This window comes from Tasmannia lanceolata, unplaced genomic scaffold (genome assembly GCF_043159265.1).
Source record: "Tasmannia lanceolata isolate RefF3 unplaced genomic scaffold, GAP_Taslan_0.1 ptg000044l, whole genome shotgun sequence".
Taxonomy (NCBI): domain Eukaryota; kingdom Viridiplantae; phylum Streptophyta; class Magnoliopsida; order Canellales; family Winteraceae; genus Tasmannia; species Tasmannia lanceolata.
Window position 1 is genome coordinate 25,452,480 of NW_027518721.1, and position 20,205 is coordinate 25,472,684.

The following is a 20,205-nucleotide window of genomic DNA, read 5'->3' on the forward strand; positions in this document are numbered from 1 at the left end:
TGGTTTTGGCCCTGCTCCTTTTGGTTTTCAAGTATCGATCAAGTCCAAAACTGATTCTTAGACTCAAATTTGGACTCAAAATCAATTCTCAAAAACCAAAATGAACAGGGCCCGCCATGTTTCACATCATACCTCGAAATTTGGGGTCCTTTCAGTCCTGTCAGTCCCATAACTTCCACAAATGGGAGAAGGCGATGTAGTAATGTCGTCATTTGTTTGTCATTTTTTTTAAGAAAATCACTTCTAGGCTCCTTCCTATAAGATACTTATTGGAGCCCACTTTTTTGCCCAAGTGTACACTGTACATGATCTGTTAAGTTCCTGATTTTTAGTGGTTTGATAGCTCTCTTTAGGAATTCCGAATAAAGTCAGGTAGTTTTGATTAGGAGTCCTGATTATTAGGTTTGTTGCTTATTTAGTGTTATCATATTTATCTTTTATGCTGTGCTAGCAGAGTCCTGGCTATTGTGGTCTTTGTATTCTTACATATCCTCCAACTTTTATTAAATAATAGAAGGTTTTAGTTGCTATTTTCGTGCTCTTGTACGAGGGACTGGTTCTCCCAAACGAACCACTTCTCTTCTCTATCTTTTCTACTTCTAGGTACCTATCATTTGGTATCAGAGCGAAGTTCGATCTTGGTATGACAAAAAGGACTCAGGACAAATCGAAGATGGAAGAAAGAATAGAAAAATTAGAAGCATCGATGAGGGACTTGGTTGAAATGGTTTCTAAGGTGATGGAAAGCCATAGTAAGAAATCTGTGGAAGATTAAACTTAGGGCAGTAAAGGGGCTTTTCTACATTCATGGCGGTATTGTTAGAAGACGCCACCGTTCCATATTGATGTCTACATGTCGTGGATCCGACCGTCTATGCATATTGGCGACGACCAAGATTTAAACGAATCCAAGGGACTCTGGGTTCAAAGTAAAATTTCAAATCCAAACCAAACAAGCTATGTACAGAGGTGCCAGCGTTCCAAAATTTTTTTAACACGTGTAAGGCATTCATTCGTCTCTAGTTATTTCCGACGGCCAAGATAGAAATGAACCTAAGGTTATGTCGGTTCAAATACACATTCAGACAAACCAAAAGAAGCCTTGTGAAACGCGCCAATTTAATGGGCAGTAATGAAAAAGGAAGCTGAAGGACGTTTATGTTGATGTCAGAAGGGTATTGGGGTCTTTTTACCACCCATTTTTAAAGAATCACCTGTGTTTGATGCTTGTTTTAAAAAGTACGCAAAATCTGTAATTTCTCGAAAGTTGCACCTGCATTCTGTACTTTTCTCTTTTGTATTTGTGCTCAACTGGGGAACCACCATGATGAGATATAGATGAGGCCATGAGGATGGAGTCTGCAGATTTCAAATACCGAGGATTCTCCTTTTCCCAACAATCCGGATATCCTTATGTTTCTCTTTTCCTTTTTTAAATTGGGAACTCCCCTTTTCTTCCCGGAGCCACCCCACTTGTAGTGTAAAAACACTAGTCATATTTATGAACTCTAGAGGGGTGGCCAAACAGATTTTCGTGCAGTTTACATTTGGGGACAATAAGATCTAGCCAATCAAGTGGCCCCACATGGATGGCCGGAGTTCAGACCGGTTTAAGCATTAGAGAAATTATTTGTTGGTTGTTAATTGTAATATTGTGGTGTATTACAGCTTTGCAACTTCCTATTGGTTTTCTTGGGTTTGCATTACTCTAAAAAATTATGATAGTTGATGACGCTCAAAATCTGACTGCACGAACTAGCTTCGCAGAAATTATAATCCTGTGATCACAGAAAAAGCGTTAGCGGGTCCGAAGTTGTGGCTCCGGACGGCCACTTCGACATTCAAGTCAGAAACGGGCAATCACAGACGATGGACGGGGAATGGGAGAGAGCTTAATCAGGTTACCAGACCCGAGAAGAAGAGAGGTCGAGTCGCTTTTTCGATCCCCTTGCTTGAGTGCGAAGTCTCCTTTTTATAGGGATGGAGATCCACGATCTTGGAGATATCAATCGTGCCTTTGATTTCGCCTACGTGAGGCGTGATGGTGGGAGAATCAGATCGTGGAGACATATGGAAACATCAATCATATCTTTGATAGCTGGCGAATAAACACGTGGAGATGCGGTTTCCGATGGTTACGAGCGAATATCAAGGATGGAGATTTAGGCGGGATGTTTCAAATTCGAAAGTCGCGCCTTACGCGTATCGGCAGTCCGAATTTCCCGTTTAGGGGGCGAGATCTCCGCGATTGCGTTTAGCTCCCTGTGTAGCTCGGTACCGTCCAAGGGAGAAGTATCAAGGAGGTCTAATCAAAGTTCATTACCGAGCGTTGTTGTAAGGATTGTGTCGACCAAGTTGAGTAATGGAGAAGGGGTTTGAGGTTCGGTGCCGGATGTACCGATTTTACCCCTAACAATAGTTTTTTTTTAAATAACTTTATAATTATACGTTTTGGATCTTCTTGGGTGGACAGTCTATTTGTCTTGGCTCTACCCGGCGTACCTCGTGCTTTCGTGCTTTTGTAACGGATAGTAGTGGGAAAAGAAAAAGGCCAAAAAAAGGAATGTGATTTTTTTCACCCCTGTAGGATGGTACACTCCCTTGTAGGTAAATTCTGGGCAGACTTTAACGCTTTTTGACGTCAAAATCACGTACCAGGGGGGTGAATCCATCCTACAGCGGGGTGAAAAAATCCTCTCCCCCCCCCCCAAAAAAAAAAGGAGTGGGATTTTTAGGTGGCCTCGCCCCACTCCAAATGCCATTTCGAAAAACATAACCTCTGTTTACATATCAAGCCTTCTATTTTTAGTATATTTTAGTGATCCTGCTAACCCTTGCTCTAGGCCCTCACCTTCCTCTTTTTTTTTTTTCTTCATAGTCTAGACCTTACCTGTCTAAACAATCTTTGTTTTAGAGTACGTATTTTCTAAACTTGTCTTGGAGTTGCTGTGCTTGAATCTTTGAAATACTAGCAATGGAAGTTGCCAATCAAATCTCAGACCCTTTAAAATTCAACTACAATTTCATGGGTCATTACAAGTCTCATAAAATGTCCGTAGATGAGTTTGAAATCAGGGTCACATACCTAAGAATTGTCAGCACCTCAGATATGCAGAACAGCATGAAGATCGTCTTCCCGTCAAGGGATCTCAAGACCTGTTTACAGATTAACGGTTTGAAGATCGACCCATCTATGAAAATCTCAAGAACTTTAAACAGGCACAGAGCAGATGGATTGATTTCTGAATCTATATATGTGAACACAGATATGATCAAGTTCAGTGGCCCACTTCTTCCTTTTGAGATTCATATCCAGGGATCCTCTGTTCTTGTTACAGGGGCTTTAATTAGAAAGGGGGATATGTTTAATGGTTCTGCTGATGGCTGTATGTGGTTGATGGAATGCGAGGAAGGTGAGATGACAGAGATTAAAGGCGGAGGACTAGTGGATGTTTATTTTGCTGGCAATTCAGGAAAGCCTGTTATTTTGAATGGAGTGGTTGAATTGAAGAAGAGAAGGAAAGGGTTGGGTTGCATTCCTGAAGGAGATGAAATAATCAACTATAATTCCAAGGTCAGAAGATTATCTTTGCTTTATGTAGTTTTATGGACTTTTTTTTTTTTTTTTTTAGCATTTGTCATTTCTGAATCTATCCATGTGAACATTTGCATGTTTTCTTTTTCCTGTTTTTAGATTTTTATTTTGTGGCTATTTTCATATTCTCCAACAATTTGCTAGTGGAATAACATAATCTAAGGTTAGATGATAGTTTTATTTTGAAGATTTCAAGGCCCCCTTTTCCTTGGTTCAGTAAGCTGTTTGATGCCATCAAACTTATTTTCTTATTCCGGGGTTTCTATTTTGTCGGCTTAATTTTGGCATTTTCTTTCTCTTATTTTTCTATTTGTGTAACAGAGTTTTCATTTCTCGGTTTATTTCCAATTCCCACAGACTGTTTCTTCTACTTCAGGAAACTATACCATATGAACCCCAGCACTCCATTTTGAGCAAAAATTTCCAATACCCATAAGCTATTTCTTGATACTTTGCCATTTTCATGAAATTCTTACAAAAATTGTAGCTTACGATATTGCTGTTTACTTCCATTCTAATCATAGAAATAGCTATGAAATATGTAAGATAAGTGTCTCATACTTCATAGGCATTTTTGCTGATTAGTCCCTACATGGCAAAATAATTGCTTAATGATCCCTAAGAAAAGCATATTTTCCGAGCAGTCCTATCGTTTGAAAAATAATTGCTAAAAGGTCCCTAAAACTAACATATGCCAATTTTCTCCATTTAAAATTTTTAAATGGCAGTTTTACCCCAACTCTTTTAATCGGTTTTAGCCTATTTTGACTTTCTTTCCCATATTTTTGGAAATAAATTAGGAAGTAGGAGAAAATAATATCTCTTCCAATATTTACGACAAAAATCTTGTAAAATCATACGAAGTTGTTAATGTTTTAGCGAATTGTTACTTTACCTTAGGGTTTATGATGTTATCCCTCTAAATTAACCAGACATAATTCCCCTCTTAAATCATTAATGAAAAAAAATTCCTACAACCAAGATAGGAATTATCTAGAAATGTTTGAAAGGAAAAAATATTCCTAAAATTTTTTACTTTTTTTACACCAAAAAAAGATAATTCCAACTAACATATGCCAATTAATTTTTTGTTGACGGATTTTTGTCGAAAATATTGGAAGAGATCCTATCTTTGCCGATTTCCTAATTTATTTCCAAAAAATGTTGGAAGGGAAATCAAAATAGGCTAAAACCGATTAATGGGGTTAGGGTAAATTTGCCATTTTAAAATTTTTAACGGAGAAAACTGACGTGTGTTAGTTTTAGGGACATTTTAGCAATTATTTTCTAGAAGTATGACTGCTTGGATAATATGCTTTTCTTAGGGATTATTAAGCAATTATTTTGCCATGTAGTGATTAATCAGCAAAAATCCCTACTTCATATCATGAGAAATTGTTGATGTCAGGAAAAATGAGAAGCTTCGTTGTAGTGTTGTTAATTTGCGAGCTAATTCTTTCTACTCTTGTTTGACATGTATGCCACTCGTAATATAGGCACTTTCCAACATGTCAAATTTGTCCAATTTTATATGTATTTTCATTTTTTTCCCTCTTTTAGGACCAATTCCATGCCTAGAATAGTAGAATTGCCTAATTTTATGGGTGCCTGACAAGTTCCCTGTAGAAAATTGAAGTTTATTATAATGTCGCCCGTTCTAACATAATAAAAATATGCGGTGTCATTTGATTAGCTCACAATAATTGCTCATGGTTTTAAATTCAGTAACACATTCAACCACATCAAATTGCAAGGTATTTGCCAAATATTAAACCTTTTCTTTTTCTTAACGTATGCAGGGATTAGAAACAGAAGAGAAACTGATGAAAGAGTTTGAAGATGGATGTAATAATGTCCAATATAAAGGACATGAAGAGATGTCTGTTGAAGAGGATGAAGGAGAGCTGCCATGGTTCAATGCAGGGGTTAGAGTAGGAATGGGTCTAGGTCTAGGGATGTGCCTGGGAGTTGGATTGGGATTAGATTAGGGTTAGTTATCAGAACTTATCAAGCCACTAGAAGAGCTTTTAGGATGTTTCTCTAACTCCCATGCACCTGCCCATCTCGTGCCATAACATAAACTTTCTGATTGAAATAGATCGGAGATTGCGAATATTTGTAGTGAAATAAGAGAAATATTGCCTAAACTTTCTGATTAGTTTGGTTGATAAGTTTCTAGTTCGATGGGGGAGAGCTTAGAAATTGGGGAATGGCCTTATAAATAGGATATGCATAAAAAACTACTCTTACGTAGGAAAGTGTTTCTCCATGAATCTAAACAACTTCTTGAGGCTAAGGTTATTTATTGTTTCTCCATGACGTGAATCTTGCAATAGCTTGAGGGCAGCCTTTGGATGACTGGTTGATGCCATAAGGGTATGCTCAATCACAATGGTTCTCATGCTATAACACAGAAGCATGGTTTTAAATTTCGGGTTCGGCTAAAATTTAGGACTTATCCGAAGCCGAAATTTCAGCCAAAATTTGGTACAAGCCCTCAAAATGGAGGATTTTTGGTTCAAAATTTCGGTGATTTCAATTGAAACTCTGTAAAGGAGTAAAAAAATTAATATTTTATAACAAATTTCACCGAAATAACTGAAATTTACGAAATTTTGTAAATTTCGGCTATTTCGGTATTCGAACGTTTCAGTTTCGGACCGAAATCCGAAATTTTCGGTCGAAATTTAAAACCATGCACAGAAGTACTGATTTATAATCTACGAGAACATCTTGCTATTATTCGTAGCCCCTTGGTTTGATATCAGAACTCCATTTATTAAACTTCTCTTGTTGGCTATTCGCAATTATCTTTGTAAAATGAGTTGCTCGCAAAAAACTAAAAAGAGCAGTCTAAATACAATAGAGTGAGGTGGCCCGGGAAAGAAAAGGGGGCGAATATATCACTTCCCTAAGTAAAATGCACGACCATAATATGGCCCACGTGAAAAAGGAAATTTTAATTAAATAGGAGTGCATTTTGTCTCTATGTCATGGTCCCTGGAAGCAGGGACAGGCCAGAAGCGGGGATGAAGACGGTATGTGATGCAGGGAGCGTGAGCAACAACACCAACATAAAGATCAACACTAGTAGCAAACCAAAATACGCTAAAATGTTAACAACTTTGAAGGATTTTACAAGATTTTTGACAGAAAATATTGGAAGAGAAATCAAAATACGCTAAAACGAATTAATAGGGTTGGGTGAGTAAATTTGCCATTTTAGAATTTCTAACAGAGAAAATTGATGTAGGTGAGTTCTAGGGACCTTTTAACAAATATTTTCTAAAAGTAGGACTGCTAGGATAATATGATTTTCTTAAGGACTAATAAGCAATTATTTTGCCACATAGGGACTAATCAGCAAAAATCCCTAAATTTAAGGTCCCTCTAAATTTAAATTGATTAGGGTTCATTCCGCTTATCTTTTTCTTGTGCAGAACAAGTAGGAAATTTTAGAAATATTTCTCCTTTCCAAACTTTTCAAGAAAATCCTGCAATCAAAACATGGCGTAAATTTTGGTATCAACTATGGTAATTAATTGGCATTGGTCATTCCATAAAAGGCTAATGCATTTCCTGTGATAATTTTACAAAAATAAAATAAATGACATACACATTCGTTAGCATATATAAGCACAAGAGAGTGAGAAAGACAGGAATGGCGCAATAGAAGAAAGTGAAGAGAGCACATATAAGCTAGTCATCATCAAATTTTAAAGGGAATGAAGTGTTAAATATTGTGTTCATTGGTTTAAATCCTAAAAAATGGAACCCATTTTGCCTTATATATGCATGGCTAGGATGATGTTTACATCTCTCTGTGTCTGTGTCTGTGTCTGTCTCTCTCTCTGTTGTGTGTTGATGTCTCAATATTTTTCATACGTAATTGACGTTACATCATGTTGCCATGCTATCCTGGTGGCAAGATTTGGCATTAAGCATGAGTGGACCAAGTATGTACATCCATTCCCTTCAACAACTTAGCCTCACAGAGCAAGCAACTGCTTGTGCCCAATGCTTTAATCTCGTCTTCACATGCTGAGGATTATCTCCTGTGGACATTCAAACCCAAACCAATCGTGAGCATCACTTAAAACCTCATTTGACTCTACTTTTATGAGGATTTAGTTATGTTACCTGGGCAGCAGATTTTCCAGGATTCTGTCTGATGAGGGCTGTTGGGGCTATCCAACTGGTCCACAAAGGAGGAGGAGGAGGAGGAGGAAAAGGAGGCTCCACCACTTGTAGCAGTACTAGCTCCTCCTAGTATCGGGGTAGAGACCGGGCTCGGAGAAAATCGGAGCTTAGAGTCAGAGAGTTGGCGATTGACAGCGAAATAAAGGTCGAGGGCGGGCAAAGTACGACAGAGGCGCTGGCCGTCCTCCTCATTGAATCCAAAGCCTAATTCAATGCTGCCCTTGAGCTCGTGGAGGTCCTCATCCGTGAGGCTCCTCAACCCCGTGCTCTTGGAATGCTTCCTCAGGATCTGATGCCTCCGCTGCTTCTCCCATGCGGCATCTCGCGACGTCTCCCTCATCGATAGCTGCTTCGACAGAACCTTCCGGTTCTTTGATGGTGCCAATACCAGGCGTCGCAACTCGTCCGGTGAAGACTCATCCTCAGCGGCATTCGAAGAAGAAGAGGGCTCTCTCACTTTGACGTTCTTCATCCTCTCCCTGATTCTGCTTCTCCCTAGGAGGAAAGAGCGCATTAAGACGGCCGGTGGACCAGCCGTCTGTGTGGAGTTTGGGGAGGGAGGGAGGGAGGGGAATGCCGGGCCTGTCTCTTTCCTTTTCCTTCACTCACTCCCCTTGATTCATTTATTACTATTTAATACAGAGCGAAAGCGGTGGATACGGTCAGTTTGGCATCCTCACAGAGACACCAGACGTTCCTAACTACTTCCTCCAGAACCAACGGAAACACACACACCCTTTCCGCCTAATGCCGTTTCCTTTTGTTTTGGATTTTAACAACTCAGTACAACAACAACAACGGTGCATTGTCAATAAATAGCATAAAGATACAACCATCCATCCGTTTCATCCACCTCATCTTTCTCATTCCTCCATTTCCATTGCAACCCTCACATTCCCTATCTTCTTCTCTCCCACTACCTCTATCATCTCTACCATCACATTACTCACTTTATATTTCTCCACCGTACCGTACCATCACTCTCCTTACCTGTTCCGATTACTTTATATTTCTCCACCATGCTAATCAGGAAAACCCCAATTGGAACCTAGCCTCTCTCTTTCTTTGGTTTTCTAGCTAGGGTTTTCTCTCTAACCCAACTCGTATACCCACAATCTCGTCTGCCTCTTTCTCTAAATTTCGATTTTCGTCTGGATGGGATCAACATAAAAACTGGTTTGGGCGTGGGTCTGTTTCCATCGAAATTGTCTCTCCATCGTTAATTTTGTGGCCATTGTGCAAAGAAGAATCCAATATCGTCGTTCTTCTAGGTTCTGTTGCAACTCAAGGTTTTTGGAACTCCATCCACCGTTGGAATCAAGCAGTGAAATAAGGAACTGATCAAATTCCTATATGGCCGTGGGTTTATTCCGACACAAATATATTTAGGCGTGGGTTTTGACTCACTTAAACAAATCGTTTTGGGGTTGATATCTCTCTCCCCGTTGGAATTCTTGAAGGAAACGAATCCTTCTTGGTGGTTGTTCTTCAAATTTGGGCTTGGATTTATTCCTACTCAGAAACAATTTGGAAGTGGGTTTCACTCCCACAGAACTCGAATGGGAATGGGTTCCTTTCCCACAGAAGTTGATTTGATTCTTTTGAATTTCTGTTTGCCTCTCTTTTGGTCGATTACAATTTGGACAATGTCCATTGAGAAATTTGATTTTTGGGTCAACAATTCTTTGTTGAGGAGAGTCTAACTCGGGCAGTTTTATTTGTGGAAATCAATAGAAGAAAGCCAAGAAGCTATTTGTGAAAGTGGGTTTATTCTCCCACAGAAATTCCTTTGGGTGAGGGTTTCGCTCAATCGAACAAGGAGATTTTTTTGGCCGTGGGTTTATTCCATCGTCAGCTGTGGGTTTCTTCAATTGTTTTGCGCGTGGCAGTTTGGACGTGGGTTTCTTCCCACACACGAACCAATTTGACAGTGGGATTTCTTCCTCCAAACTTCGTTTTTAGGGCGTAATTTCTAACCCCAATCCGGTGACGCTGGGTGGAACTTTGTGTGGGGTTTTTAGTCGAATTTCATCCGTGGCTTTGGATCGAAATTTTTGTTGAAACCCTCTTGGGCAGAACGGTATTGCCGACTCTCTTTGATTCGGTTCTTGGAGCTCGTCGAATTCGACTTGGATTGGTTTTTCGCAATTCGGCTTTCGGGATTTGGTTCTTTGTTAATGGTTCACCCCCTGTAAATCCTAATTATCAATGGGTTTGGGTATTCGTTTTGGCTGGTTTGTCCTTGCCTCGAATATTCCCTTGGTGGTTATCTCTTGCTGTTGGGTCCCATCTTGGATATCTCGGATTTGCGTTTGGATTTGGTTCGCGACTTAGTTATTCTTATCTAGTTACCGCGTTTCGCAAATCAGGTGCACTCTTTCCATATTTTATTTTGGTAAATTAGACTAAAATGGAACAGACTGCAGTTCCCTTTGAGATTGTCCAACTTCAATCCTTTGGTGGATCTGAGTTTAATTCCATGGAAGCGAAAGACTCAATTCTGTCTAAAATATATGAATTATTTTTACACCGTTTTAAGTACCTTTGCTGAGATGGATGAAGAAGTTGATGAATCTCAATGGCTTAAAGATGAGGATTTCTACAAAGACTACTTGTTAAATTGTCTTTCAGACCGTCTTGCAGAAACCTATAGTAAATATAACACTGCTAAAGACATATGTGACAACTTAGATGCTCAATTCAAGAAGAAGGAGGAATTGTCCGAGACCCATCTTGTGGACAAATTCATGGATTTCAAGTTTCAAGAGGACAAGGAAATCACTCCTCAAGTAACTGATCTAGAGAATTTGAGATCTAAGTTGCATAATGAAAAAAAAACGGCTCATTTCTTGTGGGTGCAATTATATATACGTTACCATTTGCATGACACTCTTTTAAAACTGAAATGTATCGAAAAATGTGCAAGTGGGACTGGATGATCTCAAACGATTCATTTGAATCGAAGATGAGAATCGAGCTAGGAATAACTTGGAGATGGTTAGACATCAAAAGTCTGCTGCTAACGCGGTAATATATCCCAAGAAATTTCCTTGGAAATCCAAGTCACCTAAAAGTGAACATCCCAAGTTGGAGGCCAAAAAGCCTATCTTTCAGAAAAAGAAGGGCAAGTACCACAACTGTGGGAAATGTGATCACTTTGCTGCAGAGTGTAAACACCCTAAGAAGGCTAAATCTGACACACCACAAAAGGAAGCTCATATGATGGTGGGTAAGACTGAGCCTAAGAGTTTTGTTGCTATGTTGGGTAACAGTAAGGCCAGTACTTCTTCAGATTGATGGTTAGATACAGGAGCCACTTGTCATGTTTGCAACTCCAAAAAACTACTAGTTGATGTTGTTGCCGCGAAAGAGACCGTTAGAGTGGCCAGTGGAGCAGAGGTAGAGGTGCCTCACGCTGGTACTGCGAACTTAGTCCTTTCTTCAGGACAAATACTAACTTTAAAAATTGTTAAAGTAGTTCTTGCTCTTCAAAAGAATTTAAGTTCTATTAGTCTTTTAGACTATGTTTTTAAACTATACTGGCATATGTACTTCATTTATGTGTGGTAGAGTAACTTTGATTGTTAACTCATACTATTTTGATTGTGCATATTTGATAGATGGTATGTTTGATTTGAGTTTAGATAATGAGACTGTTAGTTAGGCTAGTTCACCGCGAATTGCTCCTAAGTTGTTACACAACCGATTGAGACATGTGCACTATCAGAAAATGGTCTAACTTACTAATACTCATAAGATACCATTATATATGTCAATTACATTTGACAAGTGTGAGAGCTAGGGGTGATAGAGAAGGAGAAGATACACATTGACAGGGTTCAAGGAATTCTGTGCCTCTCAGGGCGTAATCCTTGAAACTACTGCTCCTCTCTCGCCTCAATCAATTGGCATAGCTGAGTGTAAGAACAGGACGTTAACTTCAATGTTAAACTCCATGTTAATGTCAGCTGGCATGCCTAGTTGCATTTGGGGAGAGGCAGCTTTGACTGCAAATTACATCCTAAATCTCTATATGCTCCTCCATGTGATAGAGTACCCAAAAATTTGGTGAGGACTTTGTGACCTGCCAATTGGAGAATGATCTATCATCCTATCAGGACGTGATGAGATCTAGGGACTCTATATTGTGGGCAGAAGCCATTCATGATGAAATGAGCTCTCTGTTAGAAAATCTAACTTGACAGCTAGTCAATTTGCCAAAAGGGGCTAGGACTATGGGCTGTAAGTAGATATTTGCATGTGATTATACAAAGTTTATTATGGTCTTAATCAAGCACCTAAATTGTGACATCAGAAATTTGACAAAGTAGTAAAGAGCTTTGGGTTTCTAACAAATTACTCGGAGAAATGCCTTTACTATCGTTTTGTGTCGAATAAGTTCATGATTATTTGCATTTGTCTCTATGTCATGGTCCCTGGAAGCAGGGACAGGCCAGAAGCGGGGATGAAGACGGTATGTGATGCAGGGAGCGTGAGCAACAACACCAACATAAAGATCAACACTAGTAGCAAACCAAAATACGCTAAAATGTTAACAACTTTGAAGGATTTTACAAGATTTTTGACAGAAAATATTGGAAGAGAAATCAAAATACGCTAAAACGAATTAATAGGGTTGGGTGGGTAAATTTGCCATTTTAGAATTTCTAACGGAGAAAATTGATGTAGGTGAGTTCTAGGGACCTTTTAACAAATATTTTCTAAAAGTAGGACTGCTAGGATAATATGATTTTCTTAAGGACTAATAAGCAATTATTTTGCCACGTAGGGACTAATCAGCAAAAATCCCTAAATTTAAGGTCCCTCTAAATTTAAATTGATTAGGGTTCATTCCGCTTATCTTTTTCTTGTGCAGAACAAGTAGGAAATTTTAGAAATATTTCTCCTTTCCGAACTTTTCAAGAAAAATCCTGCAATCAAATCATGGCGTAAATTTTGGTATCAACTATGGTAATTAATTGGCATTGGTCATTCCATAAAAGGCTAATGCATTTCCTGTGATAATTTTACAAAAATAAAATAAATGACATACACATTCGTTAGCATATAAGCACAAGAGAGTGAGAAAGACAGGAATGGCGCAATAGAAGAAAGTGAAGAGAGCACATATAAGCTAGTCATCATCAAATTTTAAAGGGAATGAAGTGTTAAATAGTGTTAAATATTGTGTTCATTGGTTTAAATCCTAAAAAATGGTACCCATTTTGCCTTATATATGCATGGCTAGGATGATGTTTACATCTCTCTGTGTCTGTGTCTGTTTCTGTCTCTCTCTCTCTGTTGTGTGTTGATGTCTCAATATTTTTCATACGTAATTGACGTTACATCATGTTGCCATGCTATCCTGGTAGCAAGATTTGGCATTAAGCATGAGTGGACCAAGTATGTACATCCATTCCCTTCAACAACTTAGCCTCACAGAGCAAGCAACTGCTTGTGCCCAATGCTTTAATCTCGTCTTCACATGCTGAGGATTATCTCCTGTGGACATTCAAACCCAAACCAATCGTGAGCATCACATAAAACCTCATTTGACTCTACTTTTATGAGGATTTAGTTATGTTACCTGGGCAGCAGATTTTCCAGGATTCTGTCTGATGAGGGCTGTTGGGGCTATCCAACTGGTCCACAAAGGAGGAGGAGGAGGAGGAGGAAAAGGAGGCTCCACCACTTGTAGCAGTACTAGCTCCTCCTAGTATCGGGGTAGAGACCGGGCTCGGAGAAAATCGGAGCTTAGAGTCAGAGAGTTGGCGATTGACAGCGAAATAAAGGTCGAGGGCGGGCAAAGTACGACAGAGGCGCTGGCCGTCCTCCTCATTGAATCCAAAGCCTAATTCAATGCTGCCCTTGAGCTCGTGGAGGTCCTCATCCGTGAGGCTCCTCAACCCCGTGCTCTTGGAATGCTTCCTCAGGATCTGATGCCTCCGCTGCTTCTCCCATGCGGCATCTCGCGACGTCTCCCTCATCGATAGCTGCTTCGACAGAACCTTCCGGTTCTTTGATGGTGCCAATACCGGGCGTCGCAACGCGTCCGGTGAAGACTCATCCTCAGCGGCATTCGAAGAAGAAGAGGGCTCTCTCACTTTGACGTTCTTCATCCTCTCCCTGATTCTGCTTCTCCCTAGGAGGAAAGAGCGCATTAAGACGGCCGGTGGGCCAGCCGTCTGTGTGGAGTTTGGGGAGGGAGGGAGGGAGGGAATGCCGGGCCTGTCTCTTTCCTATTCCTTCACTCACTCCCCTTGATTCATTTATTACTATTTAATACAGAGCGAAAGCGGTGGATACGGTCAGTTTGGCGTCCTCACAAAGACACCAGACGTTCCTAACTACTTCCTCCAGAACCAACAGAAACACACACACACACACCCTTTCCGCCTAATGCCGTTTCCTTTTGTTTTGGATTTTCACAACTCAGTACAACAACAACAACAACAACGGTGCATTGTCAATAAATAGCATAAAGATACAACCATCCATCCGTTTCATCCACCTCATCTTTCTCATACCTCCATTTCCATTGCAACCCTCACATTCCCTATCTTCTTCTCTCCCACTACCTCCATCATCTCTACCATCACATTACTCACTTTATATTTCTCCACCATACCATCACTCTCCTTACCTATTACGATCACTCTCTGCAATTCCTTGTCAATTCCAATTGATTCCCAACAGCCCAACAATCAAACCCATCTCATTTCACTCTCAAACCCTATTATCACTCCTTACCCTCCAAAACCCAATCACCATTGTGATCCCTTGCCACCCTATACCCATTACATTCCCTCATTCCTTCTCACCATAAGATCCGGTCACCCATCTCTTCTATTCATCTCCAATCTCCTTCTTATCTCAATTTTCCGTCACCCACCTCATTTGTAGAAAGAAAGAAAAATAGAGAAAGAATGAGTTAATTTTAGGGCTTGGGTTTATAGAAGAAAATCTCCTCGGTTTGAGCCGAAAGAGGGATACTCGCAGAGGAGGCAGGTAACAATTTCCTAACCTATTTCCTCTAATTTCTTGCTTTACATTTGTTTCTATCCTCTTTCTGATTTTCTCATTCTTCTTCTACATGATCTGTGAGTGCAATTTCTTTGCTATTGCCCATTGATTGCAGTTTTGAAACTGGGTTTACCTCTATTTTACTTGGAGATTTGCATCTAAGGTATTTGTTTTCCTAGTGAATCTGATTTCCATTTTCATTTTCAAAAATTTTCGAAAGGAAGTAACGGATCCTATGCTTCAGTTTACCTTAACTCCACCAAGAGGAAGATGAGGTCATCAAAAGACTTGTGTTTTGTCATTGTCAATACAACCTTAATAATTTACATTATTGCCACTGGATCATATGACAGAAATGCTCTCTTCTTCTTCTTTCTTCCATCTCTCTTTTTTTTTTTTTGGAGTGTTAACCTCAACTCGACACACTGACACACACATACTTCACCCCTCACAAATTCTCTTAACAAAATAAGGCTCTGCGACCTCTTTTAAAATTCCCCCAAACTTAAAGATATTTAGAAAATGAAATATGCTATTCTCACAATATGCTATGTCATTGTCATCATCAAAGTAGTCAGCGATAGTTATGCTGAATGCATCCATGTAAGATGTGTTGTACTTGTAAGCTCAAAAATTGTCCTCGATGGGGACCATGTTGAATCTCAAATTCCTCAATGCATTGTATTCCAAGCTTGACCTCGAGGAGCAACGCCTTTGAGAAGCTTATCTATCAAGAAATGAGATAATTAAAAAGTGCAGCTTGGTAGCAAACAATGAAAAGCTAGAAAAGAAAAACTTTGAGCAAAATCTCTCTCTCTCTCTCTCTCTCTCTCTGTGCGCGCGCGCGTGTGTCCCTGCTTAGAAAGAAAGCATTCTCTTTGTGATGAGTCGAGGCATCTTTTGTACGTTGTCTACTCTATCATATTTTGACTTGGTAGAGTATAGAAACAAGTTGACTTAGTTTAGTCCGGAGTCGACTTGTTGAACTTTCCATCCAAATTAAGAATGATAAGTTAGTCACTGCCCCAAAAGAATAATAATTTATAATAGCAACATATCATCCTTGCTCAGAAATGCAAAATGAAAAAAAAATGATGATTTCATTTTGCATCTCGACCACCTGTATTGTTTTGTTGTTACTCCTTTTATGGAATGAGGTGGGTGAGGGAAAAGAGAGATAAGAAGGAGATTGGAGATGAATAGAAGAGATGGGTGACCGGATCTTATGGTGAGAAGGAATGAGGGAATGTAATGGGTATAGGGTGGCAAGGGATCACAATGGTGATTGGGTTTTGGAGGGTAAGGAGTGATAATAGGGTTTGAGAGTGAAATGAGATGGGTTTGATTGTTGGGCTGTTGGGAATCAATTGGAATTGACAAGGAATTGCAGAGAGTGATCGTAATAGGTAAGGAGAGTGATGGTATGGTGGAGAAATATAAAGTGAGTAATGTGATGGTAGAGATGATGGAGGTAGTGGGAGAGAAGAAGATAGGGAATGTGAGGGTTGCAATGGAAATGGAGGTATGAGAAAGATGAGGTGGATGAAACGGATGGATGGTTGTATCTTTATGCTATTTATTGACAATGCACCGTTGTTGTTGTTGTTGTTGTACTGAGTTGTGAAAATCCAAAACAAAAGGAAACGGTATTAGGCGGAAAGGGTGTGTGTGTGTGTGTTTCCGTTGGTTCTGGAGGAAGTAGTTAGGAACGTCTGGCGTCTTTGTGAGGATGCCAAACTCACCTCTGCAACAAGTCTTCCTGCCTTGTCTACTCTCTTACATGCTGACTTTCCTGCCAATCCTTCTATCCTATAGCAATCGGGGCGGTCTTTATTCCAACCCACTGTCACTTGACAAGGTGAGTCTCCCTTAAGAATCCTGCAAGGTTTTCTAACTTTAAACCAAGAAACTTGTTCCATCTTGGAACCATTGGATTTGTAGCCTTCCCAACGTCCAAACAGTCTAAGCTTCTGCACAAGTAAATTTAGAAGAAGAATTAGAAGACCCCAATCCATATTAGTTGTTTGTTTTACATAGGTATTATGTACAAGTGTAAAAACTCTCACAAACTTAAATTTCCTCACCTTTCTGAGTATAGTGAACAGAACATCGCCTCTAAGATCCATGAGATAAACTTCGTCACTGTACTTCTGCTCATAGTTATCGATACGGTAAATAATCTTACCATTGGAATCAAGTACAGTGCAGCCATTGCTATTGGAAATAAGTGATTTCATCCATATAGTAAAAATTTCTTTTGTTGGAGCAATGTAGTTAGAAAAGGATGAAGACGAAGCCGAAGAAAGGAAAGCCTGAGGATGAATTTTTGCCATCAGAAAAAAAGTGGGTTGTTTGTGAAGGGGTCCTCTCATAGTTTTATATGCTCGGTTAAGGCAAGGCAGCTTAATCATGTATACTATAATAATCATGCATTATTTTATATTTTGGCAGATGAGGTCAAGCCTCCTTTTCATTATAATTCAAAACCGGGATGAACATTTCCGATAATTTATACCTTGGCCTTGTTTGATTAATTCACGTTTAAGTCATTGGTTTTGGCTATTATGTATAGTATATTTTACAAAGTGGCACATGAAAGTTCTGCTTCTTGTTAGGAACCTTTTTTTCCCTATTTGTTTGACCTTACTTCTTCCTTACTATTTTAGATAACTACACCCAAAACAGATGGGAAGCTCCTTTGTTGTTCTCATATCTCAATTAAACTATTTAGAGCATGCTGTTATCATTGGATTATTCAAATAGGAAATGTATTAGTAATAAAATTATCTAATTCATGAAGCCTTATCTCTTCAACAATTCCACACTATGATATTATTTGGCTATTTAACTAATAGAATAGGTGATGGCAGCAGAAGAAATAGTCACACCTCAAGCATCTGGTTACATGTATAGAGACAATCACATATATAGTCCTTCTTCATCTGTGGTTAAGACTTTTTCATTAGGCGTATCGTATTAGCACCCACCACTATGCCTACATATATAGCACAACGTGTCGGCTCGTGTGAGGGAACTTTCTGTAATCAAGCTTCAAAATATAACGGACACAGACAATGTTATAAAATCTGAAACTAGCATGGAATTTATTATTGCTTTTTCTTTGCTTGGAAATCACCCATGTGGCAGCCCCTCATGATAGCTAAGTGATCTGGATCCTTCATTTGAGGGCCCCTTGTTAGAGCCTAACCACTCTTTAAATTGTAGATTAGACAATTTTAAAAAACTGTAGATTAGACAGTTGGGATCATGAGATCATCTGTAAAAAAGTTCTTGGGCCATATAGTGAACTCTCCTTCTCCTTGTATTGACGTGTTTTCAGCATCTCCAAGGGTCCGGTCCCTGTGGAGTGGGTCGGGTAGAAAACCCAAAAGCAGACAATATTTACACAGTGGGGTTGATCGTGACAGAATGGTATCAAAGCTGAACCTCCCGCAGTACGGTGTGCCAGCGAGGACTTTGCGAGGATGCTGGGCCCTAAGGAGGGTGGATTGTAATATCTTACATTGGAAAGGGAGAGAAAGTTCCAGCTTAATCTTTAAATGGCCAGGAAGCAGCAATTGGAGGACTCATTAGGGACACGAACGGCAAAATTCTAGCACTCTTTTCCATCAATAATCGTCAGAAGAAATTCATGAACTGTAATTGGAAGCCATTCACAAAGGTATCCTTCTCGCTGCAAAGATCAATCCAGATGGGAAAGTGTGAATTGAATCAGACTCGATGATGGCTGTAAATGTAATCAAGAGCTCCTGTCAATGCCTATGGTGCAAAAAAAAAAAAACCCACTCTATTGAAGATCCATGATCTTTTGTCGAGATTTAAAGATTGGCAAATAACTCGGACATGGAGGGAAGCTAACATGGCTTCCGATTTTTTCTCTAAGACTAACTGCCCCATCAAAGGAGAGACATTGTACCCTTATATCATCCTCTCCACCTTTCTGATAGTGTTTGTAACGACTCTTAAGGGAGTCCCATATACGAGAATGTAATATCTTTCTTTATTAATGGACTGGTAGGGGTCTTGCCTAACCCCAACTTAACCACCAAAACAAAAAGATACTCACTCTAACCCTGCTCTTGTCTCGCCTTGAGTCTCAGTATTGCTCTCCGGCATGTCAGGATCCCAGGATTTGGGTCCCTGATACCTCTGGCATTCTAGCCTCGCTGTTACTTTCTTCCTCGTGTTTACCTAGTTCTTATATTTGGATACATTCGAGCATGTGTAAGGTAATGTTTTCTTATTATCTTATTATCTCAAAATTTAATAATGTGTATGCAAGAAAATTTAATCGTGTTGTGCTTCTTGCGGGTGCCTTACCTGGCATACTGTCCATGTTCAATAACAACCTGTCATGGTTAGTTGTTATGCTTAAAGATTGACATCAATCACCTGGTGAATGTTTTGTTCTTTGGTCACAGGAGTGGTGATGACGGTCATGAATATGGCGTACATCATTTAGATTTCATGGCTATAGATTGCATAAGGTGCATCCTTCTGAATAAAACACTGATGCTAAATATGTGGCTCTCCAAGAGACCAAAGTGTACACTCAAAAGTTTTGTTAGGGGTTCAGAATCTTGGGGGAGAGTTAGAAGGTAATTATAATCTTGATGACTGTGATGCTACTTTATTGTGGATTTTGAGAATAATGGACCGCTTTGCCTCCCTCCCAATCTAGAAGATGAGGTCGAGAGAGAAGCTGTTCTACTTGATTATAATCTTCAAGTAGATTTGGCCGCTGTGAGTACCGGAGTAGGGACAGATCAAGTGAAGAGCATAGAAGGGCCATGAAAAATGTGGTTGTTGGACACTGCAGGGCTTTGGTAGCTAAACTTTTGCAAGTTGAGAATCTTCCGCTGGGTGAAGAGGATGACAGGGAGGGTTGGTTGGATATAATAAAATCTGTCATGGGAGGCAGCAATCCTCCTTAAGCCGGACACAAGCAAGGGAGGAGGGATGGATCCTGGCGGGTATTTGCAGATACCTCATGGGCATTGGAGTGAGAGTTAAGATTTACTGATTGAATGTTCATGTTCCAAATTCTGCACTTGGGCTTTGCTCATGGTGTTGTACAATTCTGCTTACTTGTTAATGAGAGAGATGTTTTGAGCTGAAAATTCTTGATTGTTTGAAAAACGTAACTTCAAACAAGGCTTATGCATTTTACTTCGCATTATATACAAACATATGTGCAGATATCTTACCTGAATATAACAGAATTCATTCTTGATGCTTTTGCATGTAACTTCCACTGATGAAGGCTTTGGCATCGTTTTTGCTCCGTGTGGTGGTTAAAGGAGCTGTTTGTAAGAAAAATGTGGCACACAGGCATATGGCATAAAAAATATGTAATCTCCATTTTC

General features: G+C 39.6%; 4 protein-coding genes and 1 long non-coding RNA gene across 5 annotated transcripts; 2 read left to right on the plus strand and 3 right to left on the minus strand.

Annotated features, from left to right (window-relative positions):
* Positions 1-2,783: 2,783 nt before the first annotated feature.
* LOC143864009 (uncharacterized protein At1g01500-like) lies at positions 2,784-5,868 on the plus strand. Its single transcript, XM_077374825.1, has 2 exons — positions 2,784-3,574; positions 5,395-5,868. Exons 1-2 carry the CDS (start codon positions 2,975-2,977, stop codon positions 5,581-5,583), a joined length of 789 nt encoding a protein of 262 aa, XP_077230940.1. The 5' UTR covers positions 2,784-2,974; the 3' UTR covers positions 5,584-5,868.
* Positions 5,869-7,150: 1,282 nt separating this feature from the next.
* LOC143864063 (uncharacterized) lies at positions 7,151-9,239 on the minus strand. The gene is made up of 2 exons (XM_077374883.1): positions 7,736-9,239; positions 7,151-7,650 (listed from the first exon to the last, which is right to left on the minus strand). The coding sequence occupies exons 1-2, from the start codon at positions 8,307-8,309 to the stop codon at positions 7,571-7,573; spliced, it is 654 nt and encodes a 217-aa protein (XP_077230998.1). The 5' UTR covers positions 8,310-9,239; the 3' UTR covers positions 7,151-7,570.
* On the plus strand, positions 7,346-20,072 carry LOC143864065 (uncharacterized). Its single transcript, XR_013241067.1, has 2 exons — positions 7,346-14,803; positions 19,261-20,072. It is a non-coding gene; the product is annotated as an uncharacterized LOC143864065 (long non-coding RNA).
* Positions 13,093-13,993, minus strand: LOC143864064 (uncharacterized). Its single transcript, XM_077374884.1, has 2 exons — positions 13,383-13,993; positions 13,093-13,297 (listed from the first exon to the last, which is right to left on the minus strand). The coding sequence occupies exons 1-2, from the start codon at positions 13,954-13,956 to the stop codon at positions 13,218-13,220; spliced, it is 654 nt and encodes a 217-aa protein (XP_077230999.1). The 5' UTR covers positions 13,957-13,993; the 3' UTR covers positions 13,093-13,217.
* On the minus strand, positions 15,393-17,151 carry LOC143864007 (protein LURP-one-related 11-like). The gene is made up of 3 exons (XM_077374822.1): positions 16,903-17,151; positions 16,561-16,788; positions 15,393-15,545 (listed from the first exon to the last, which is right to left on the minus strand). Exons 1-3 carry the CDS (start codon positions 17,149-17,151, stop codon positions 15,393-15,395), a joined length of 630 nt encoding a protein of 209 aa, XP_077230937.1.
* Positions 20,073-20,205: the final 133 nt, after the last annotated feature.

Coding starts and splice junctions, on each gene's coding strand:
- LOC143864009 (XM_077374825.1), top strand. CDS start 2,975: ATGGAAGTTGCCAATCAAATCTCAGACCCTTTAAAATTCAACTACAAT. Junction 3,575..5,394: donor TAATCAACTATAATTCCAAG/GTCAGAAGATTA, acceptor TAACGTATGCAG/GGATTAGAAACAGAAGAGAA.
- LOC143864063 (XM_077374883.1), bottom strand. CDS start 8,309: ATGCGCTCTTTCCTCCTAGGGAGAAGCAGAATCAGGGAGAGGATGAAG. Junction 7,651..7,735: donor CTGGAAAATCTGCTGCCCAG/GTAACATAACTA, acceptor GAATGTCCACAG/GAGATAATCCTCAGCATGTG.
- LOC143864064 (XM_077374884.1), bottom strand. CDS start 13,956: ATGCGCTCTTTCCTCCTAGGGAGAAGCAGAATCAGGGAGAGGATGAAG. Junction 13,298..13,382: donor CTGGAAAATCTGCTGCCCAG/GTAACATAACTA, acceptor GAATGTCCACAG/GAGATAATCCTCAGCATGTG.
- LOC143864007 (XM_077374822.1), bottom strand. CDS start 17,151: ATGGCAAAAATTCATCCTCAGGCTTTCCTTTCTTCGGCTTCGTCTTCA. Junction 16,789..16,902: donor TGTTCACTATACTCAGAAAG/GTGAGGAAATTT, acceptor TTACTTGTGCAG/AAGCTTAGACTGTTTGGACG. Junction 15,546..16,560: donor CAGGAAGACTTGTTGCAGAG/GTGAGTTTGGCA, acceptor ATTTCTTGATAG/ATAAGCTTCTCAAAGGCGTT.